Source organism: Coregonus clupeaformis, unplaced genomic scaffold (assembly GCF_020615455.1).
Source record: "Coregonus clupeaformis isolate EN_2021a unplaced genomic scaffold, ASM2061545v1 scaf0146, whole genome shotgun sequence".
In the NCBI taxonomy this organism is placed as follows: domain Eukaryota; kingdom Metazoa; phylum Chordata; class Actinopteri; order Salmoniformes; family Salmonidae; genus Coregonus; species Coregonus clupeaformis.
The window spans coordinates 187,501-195,284 of record NW_025533601.1 but is presented as its reverse complement, the minus strand read 5'-3'; the positions used below and the strand labels follow the sequence as shown (position 1 = coordinate 195,284).

General features: G+C 40.6%; 1 protein-coding gene and 1 long non-coding RNA gene across 3 annotated transcripts in view; both read left to right on the top strand.

Annotated features, from left to right (window-relative positions):
* Positions 1-1,070: 1,070 nt before the first annotated feature.
* Positions 1,071-3,248, top strand: LOC123483529. The gene is made up of 3 exons (XR_006658298.1): positions 1,071-1,505; positions 2,637-2,732; positions 2,885-3,248. It is a non-coding gene; the product is annotated as an uncharacterized LOC123483529 (long non-coding RNA).
* A 2,792-nt stretch (positions 3,249-6,040) lies between these two features.
* The window catches only part of LOC121542753 (secretagogin), a 17,767-nt gene continuing 16,023 nt past the window's right edge, over positions 6,041-7,784 (top strand). The window contains exons 1-2 of one of the 2 annotated variants that reach the window (XM_041852282.2): positions 6,041-6,296; positions 6,462-6,532. In XM_041852282.2, coding sequence (XP_041708216.1) covers positions 6,227-6,296; positions 6,462-6,532 — 141 coding nt within the window. In that variant the 5' untranslated portion in view covers positions 6,041-6,226. The remainder of the gene's footprint in view (positions 6,297-6,461; positions 6,533-7,784) is intronic. The other variant, XM_041852281.2, reaches the window with a different exon arrangement.

Here is a 7,784-nt window from a genome sequence, read left to right as displayed (position 1 = left end):
TCCATACACAACATTAAATTGCAAGCATGTTAGCATCCTTATTGACAGTTATATAACATCTTAGAACATGTGGCACTAAGGTCAGAAACTGGACCACGCACACGTCAGTCCGTTTGCTTACTGCTCTTCTCAGTATTTTAAAATACAATTAATGCGCCAGTAGATCGATACTTTACTCATCCCGAGGGAAATTCAAGGTTTCCAGTAGCTTACAACAACACACATGCAACATTTAAACAGATAATAATACTAGTCATTGTTGACAGCTCAAATACATAGGCCTATATATTAAAACACATTGGACATTTTAATTTACCTTGTGAAAAACCTTAGGTCATCATCAGATCCAGCAAACCACTCCAAGCAGAACTTCCTGCTGATCGTTATCTCCTCAATTTGATTTCGGAGCCTTGCTATCTCTACACTAAGTTCTTCATTGTGGTCAAGGGACATATCCAGCGCAGCAGGTTCAGTACTGTTGCAGTAGTCATGGTCAAGAGGACAGTCCAATTCCACAGACGGATCATTCATGGTTTCTGTGTTGGGACGCTCGGTCCTTTCCCAAACTCCGGGCCGTGGGGCTGGAAGACTGAAATTGTTCCATTGAAACAGCACTGGAACAGCTCCCCTTCTTCAGAAGTCTGCGCCCAGCTGGAGTCGGAGGCTCTATCACATCTTCACTTAGAAAGTGTCGGCTGTAGACTCGTGTGTTTGTTGTAAGAAAATTGACTCGTCTAATGTTAATCACCCACCGTTTGTGTAATTCACTGTCTTTGGGAAAAGTAAAAAAAACTAACAGAAGAATTGCATCTGGCAGACACTGTACATTGCGGCACACAGCAGTGATGGCTGGAAGAGCTGTCATCCCGTTTTTGAAAGGACCCTTTCGTACGTTTACACGTCATCGTGTTATAAGTCAAGACGAAGTATTACAAGTAAAAACATTAACATAAACATTAAGATAAACAACAACAACGACGAAAATTAACCTTTTCGGATGTTTTTGACGACAAGCATTCAACGCTAGCATACGGTAGCACAGCGTTCTACGATAACCGGAAGTTCAGAGGTGTAGTCCAGGGTATACGCTGGTATACGGCGTATACCTACTTATTTTTCAGTCAGCATTGCGTATACCCACTTCTAAATCCCCCCTGATGCGCATCATTCAGTAATATCTGTGAGTCAGATTGCCTATTTTCTTCCTCGGGGATAGTGAAGCCATGACCCACCCTCCTCTGCCTCTAATTGGCTGGTACTCGCTGCTTTCACTGATTAGATTGGTTAACTTTAGGCATGAGGACTGATGAGCCAATCAGAGGCAGAGTAGGGCGGGTCATGCCGAGGAAAATATCGCTAATACCTCAGGTGCCAGTGAAAAAAAAAAAAAAAACTCAGGTGCCGGTGCCACTTGACTACGATAACGGCAGCAGACCAAACAACGGATGAAGAAAGGACACAAGCGGCGGTGTGCCACCCCAGTTGATGGAAGACATCATTCTGAGGTAAGTTTTAAGGTGGTTTCCAAATGAATCATTATTTTAAACTACTGGCAAATTGCCAGTGACTGCACATTTAGAGGAGAAGAGATGTTGCCGCCAATAGTTAGTGCGAGTCGGCTAACGTTATGAAGCTAGCTACGAGATTGGGATAATGTGGGGAAACCGGGCATTGTTGGTTTTCAGTAAGTGTTTAATCAACCCAGTTCATAAGAATTTCATACCAGACTGATGAAACTGATTATCTCAATGTTTATGAAGCTTGTTTATTATTGTAAAGGTCTAAATTATAACGTTAGCCAAGTTACTAAGCCCTAAATTATAACATTAGCCAAGTTACTTAGCCCTAACTAACCTATATGATCTAGTTTAATTGCATAGTAGCTAAGCTGGTAGTTGATTTTTAAGTAAGTTAAAACACAAGAATGGGGACAAATAGTTTAAGATTCAGCCTAAAACAATATTGAGGTCTAATCAGGCTGTCTTATTTTGTATAGGGACAGGTAACCATGAAAAGGAAGGGAGATATTGCAGACTTTTTTTGTAAAGAGGCACAAATCAGGCCCAGATCAGGCCCAGGCAGACCCCACCCCTAAAACCAGCAGCCCTGGCAGCTCTCAACCGGGAGCTAGCCAGGCAAGTCAGTGTGAGCATAGAGAAGGATCCAGTCTACCACCACCAGGTCAGAACACACAGGCAGTAAATTGCATCTCCAGTTTATTGAAAAGTGAAGCCTCACACTGTAACAAAAGGTGATTTTGACAGATTAAGCCTCATTTTGAATTTCTGTGTGATGTTATTTATTTTATTGCCCTTCTATTTATTTTGTCTGTATCCATGTTTGTTTTTTACAATGCTACTGTTATATAACATTTTGTGTTAAATTTGTTGTTTTTTTGTTAAATAAACTCTCCCAAGTATTTCACTCACTAATCTCCTGTATGCTTCAGCTTCACTTGCTGAAAATATTTCCACTTGGTTATGCAGATTGTTAATGTAAAGAGGGGGACCCATGTCTTGCTGATGACTATTGTGATCACAGTAGTGTGTGTGTGTGTGTGTGTGTGTGTGTGTGTGTAAGTGTGTGAGAGAGAGAGAGACAGGGAGATGCATAATTAGTTTTGTTGTTGTCTGTAGACATCAATAATGACTGGCCAGACCTGTGGAGTGCTAAACAAACAGAAGACTTCAAATCCAAGAACCCCTGGTTGGGATCCAAAAACAAAAAATTGGGTAAGTTTAGGTAGATTGCTAGTTTGGGTAACTTCTGAAACAGTGGGCACAGATAACTTTGTGTGTGTGTGTGTGTGTGTGTGTGTAAAGGACCATGCACACGTACAGCTGTGGATACAGGAGTAGTTACATTGTTTGTTTATGCTTCGCAGGATGTCTGGTCTGTAGCAGTGTGAACTCCATTGGGATCGACAAGGAGCAAGGACAAGGTGTATCGCTCTCAAGAGAATGGATGAACTTTGAAATTCAAGTGTCTGGCCAGGGAAGTAGAACAACAAGTTTGTCAATCTTGAGAAATAAGGTGAGGAAACATGCGTTGTCCAAGGCCCACACTCAGGCTGTGAAGGTGGCAGAGCAACAGAAAGAAGCTGCCATTGAGAATGCAGTGGAGACTATGACTGAGTCCTACATGAAGGAAACTGAAGCTGTGTTTCGAACAGCCTACCATCTGGCCAAAAAGAACCGACCCTTTTCTGACCATGAGAGCCTCATTGAGCTGCAGGAACTGAATGGTGTAAAAAATGGGCTCAATACTTCATTCACGTTACAGTGCAACACAAATAATACAACATGTTGCTAGTGAGATGCAGAGCAAAATCATCAGTAGCATTATAGCATCATCCAGTAAGTTAGCTGTCCTAATTGACGAGGCATCTTCTTTAAGTCACAAAGCTGTCATGACAGTTTCTATTAAAGCATCAATTCAAGAAGAAAGCCCTGAGTTCATATTCCTGGAACTTGTTGAACTGGAAAATCAGAGAGCAGATGGCATATTACAGGCGTTACTCACCTGTTTAACTAATGCTGGCTTTACAGAAGAGTGGCTTCATGAAAACTGGGTAACATTTGTATCTGATGGAGCCAGTGTCATGCTAGGAAAGAAGTCAGGAGTAGCAACCAGACTGACTTTGAGATTCCCAAAGCTTTTTGTATGGCACTGCATGAACCATAGACTTGAACTTGCTGTGTCAGATGCAGTTGATGAGGTAAACTCTGTCAATCACTTTAAAACTTTTATCCAGAAGCTATACTCTCTGTATAGTGTGTCAAACAAAAATGAACGTGAACTTGTTAATGCAGCAGCTGAAGTAGGCTCACAACTTCTTCGCATTGGCAGAATCTTGGATGTACGCTGGGTGGCCAGTAGCTTTCGGACTGTTCGTGCTGTTTGGACATCCCTGGGAGCTCTTGTGCAGCACTTTAAAAATGCTTGCAGTGATGAGATGAGGTCCACCAAAGAGAGGCAGATGTACAGAGGTTTGTTAGACCGTGTTCAAAGTCCAGAATTCATTTGTGACCTTGGCCTCATGTACGACACTCTCCATGAACTAAGTCTCCTGTCACAGGAGCTTCAGTCTCGTTCTATAACGCTCCTCAGAGCAGAGCATCTGCTGAAACGCTCAATCAGAGTGATCCAGTCATTCAAAGAGAGTCCAGGTGAGAAATATAGTGAGGCTTTAGAAGCAAAACAGACTGGGGAGTATCGGTCTATAGCCCTGAAAACAAATGCAAAGCTGAAGTCTATCAATCCAGGCCAGTTCTTACAAAGCCTTGTGAACAATCTGGAGAAACGCTTGTCTTTTGAAGATGAGACCATCATGGACCTCAGCATCCTTGATCAGAGTAAGTGGCCATCAAAGCCCAGCATCCGCCATGGTGAAGAACAAGTTAAGCGACTGTGCAAGCGATTTAACTTGTGCACAGACCAAGCACTGAATGGGATGCGGGACCTACTGGAAGAGCCCAGTAGTGAGCCCAAGGACCTAAAACCACTTATGAACTGTATGAAAACATTCCCTGTCGGTACAGCAGAGTGTGAGAGGAATTTTAGCCTTATGAACAATATAAGCTCAGACAAGAGGGCTGTCCTTCTGATCTCAAACATATCAAACTTGATGATGATTAATATCAACGGCCCACCAACTTCCAAGTTTGATCCTAGAAAATATACAAGGACCTGGTTGAAGAGCCATCGTGCTGCCTCTTCGGTGCGTTTCTAGACAGTGCAGTGTGAAAGCTCCTGCAGAAAGCAAATTTGTCTGGAATATACTGTAGTATGAGCAAAGGTCAGAAACCCAGTGCTGGGTTGAGAGAGTATATCACTGTTGATGTGTTGTTAATGCATATATTTTTGTTAATTGTTAACTAAATATTGTTGTAACATATTTTGTTGAATGATTTACCGGTAAATGAACATGTTCAAAACAAAGCATATAGCAATATGAACAAGGATGCATTGTCACCTTCAGATTTGAAGTATTTTATTTAAATAAATGTGCAAAAAATAATCGAAACACCATTTCCTGTTTGCCTCATGATAAATACATTTTACATTCATCCAGGCTGCTCTTGTGACCAGTAGTAACTACAAACTGCTCCTAATCAAGTCATGATCATTTTATAATAGTGTGCAAGTAGAAATTACATATTTTTGGGTAAACTAAATCATAGTCTTACATGTCACTGTTTCTAAAACAGGGCTTTTTTCTGGACTACTTAAAAAAAAAAAAGGTGAATACTGAGAGTATACCCACTTCTCCAGGGACCACTACACCACTGCGGAAGTTTACATCCATCCTGAGATTTAACCGGAAATACGTCATGCTCGCCTGTGCATATCGCCTATAGAAGAAAACACTGAAATATGTTAATGTGAAACTGTACTCACAATATAAGAGTGTCTTGACTTAGTGCTTTTTACAATGCAAGCTGAGAAAGAATTCAGCCAGCCACTCTAAAAATCTGAAAGTGAGAAATTAAATGAAGTCGTAAACTATCTCTGGTAATATATTGCTTAACTTTTCATATTTGTGGTCCTCTGTAGCTCAGCTGGTAGAGCACGGTGCTTGTAACGCCATGGTAGTGGGTTCAATCCCCGGGACCACCCATACACTAAAATGTATGCACGCATGACTGTAAGTCGCTTTGGATAAAAGCGTCTGCTAAATGGCATATTATATTATGTTATTATTATATATTTGACAGACCAGTTTGAGGAGGAAAGCATTTTTGTGACTTTACTCTCATCTCTTTTATTGCTACATTCAACAGAACCATGTATTTAGAGAGTTGGGCCAATGCGGTTTCTCCATTATGATGCATTTACATGACAGTTCAACATTCTATGGCAGCCATGTTAGTTCCCATTAACATTACATGGGGAATATTAAAACAATGCTATGCAACTGAATGTCTAGAATTAGAACAATATTCAACATTCTAAAAGTTGACCAAACTCTAATGGCGCTGCAGTTAAAATGTGTTTGTCCATACTGTATTCTATTCATTCTACACGGCGTCATGGTGAAGTCAGATTGTTCCATATAAGGAGGTGGGGTTTGGAGAATTGATCGGGCCACGTCAATAAAAGCACCCATATGTTGTACTGAACTAGTGCAGAGTAGGCTCTCGGCAAGGATACAGCAACAGTAGGCTACCAGCTGAACTATCATAAACGATATTAAGAGTTATAATTTCCACTCCTGTTTATTACAATGGACTGCGCTTTTGATCACTTGGATGCTGTTGGTTTTCTGGAGATTTGGCACCACTTTGATGCAGACGGTGAGAATTATCAATATTATAACCAAACCATGCGAGTTATATGATTTGATAACTTGATATATGTTATTTTTGATGCAAAAATATGTTCTTTATGTAAAGAAAATGTTTAAAATGTATTCTAAAACTAACGAGAGAGTATTTTCTATGTTGTTCATGGTTCTACAGATAACGGTTACATTGAAGGGAAGGAGTTGGATCAATTTTTCCGTCACATGATGACGAAATTAGGTCCGGGGGTAAGTACACATCTTTTCCCCTCTGTCTTTTGTCTATTCTATCAGCAGCCTAATAACGCCCAACACATTTGAAGCGCAGCAGGTGCATTTAGTCTATTTGCGAGTACTGCCAGAAACTAGTGTGCCCCCTTGTAAATGATTCATAACAGATATATTATGATTATATATATCCACTTCTAAATATGACTCACTGGTCCTCTAAAAAGTGTAATCGGAAGTTCCTTTATTGCAGATAGCACACAATGTTTTAAAGGCTCTGCCTCTGGTGTATTGTAAGTGGTGTGTCAATGTTGCCACTATGGGAGATTGCCAACAGCATCTTATTTTTGTGTTAAGTATTTACAGTCGATCAGTTTACTTTGTCTAGGCGAGTTAAGAAAATGATTCAATGGCCGACTACTGATGATTGAGCAGTAAATAAAACTATGAGTTTATACAGGAAAACAGCCAGTACTTTTCCCATGTGTTGTGCATTAAAGGGCAGGGGTATCTTTAGTTATAGCTCTGTGCAAACAAAGGCTCTATTCAACCTTTTAGTATGTGATTGTCTTTTTCCTGAGTGGGTTGAGCTGCTGTCCAGATGGGCTTAAGGATGACATTAGGATGCTACTGGCATCAGCCAACACAATTATGGGGTTGCGTCCCAAATGGCTCCCAATTCCCTATATAGTGCACTACTTTTGACCAGAGCCTGTAGTGCACTATAAAGGGAATAGGGTGCCATTTGGGACACAGTGTTGGTGTTCTGACTATCTTCACGGTGGGTAGTTAGAGCAGACGCTCTTATCCAGAGCTACTTACAGTTAGTGAATGCATACATGTTTTTTTGTTTGTTTTTTTCATACTGGCCCCCCGTGGAAACGAACCCACATCCCACATGTTCAACACTGATACTTAGAGGGAAGTGATGGTGGTGGTGTTTTTTAATGGTTCCTGTTTTAACAAATGGATGTGTAGAAAACAAAATATTGTTGTGATATTGTTAAAATACATTAAACTTGACCATCACTTGGTAGTCTTAAGACCAATACGTCTGTGCTCAGTTTTCATCTCAATGTCTATCATATAAACAGCAAGTATTGACATTACAGTCTGAAAGGGCAATTGTGGAGTGGTTTTTTGGTTGCCTGAAGATTATGATCACTTGCCCAAAAATGTAAATGAGCTATTTACATGCAGAAGCTAAATATATTTCCTGCCTTTCACTTACACATAGGGGCGGAATCAGAAAGATCAGTACTGGAATTCTTTC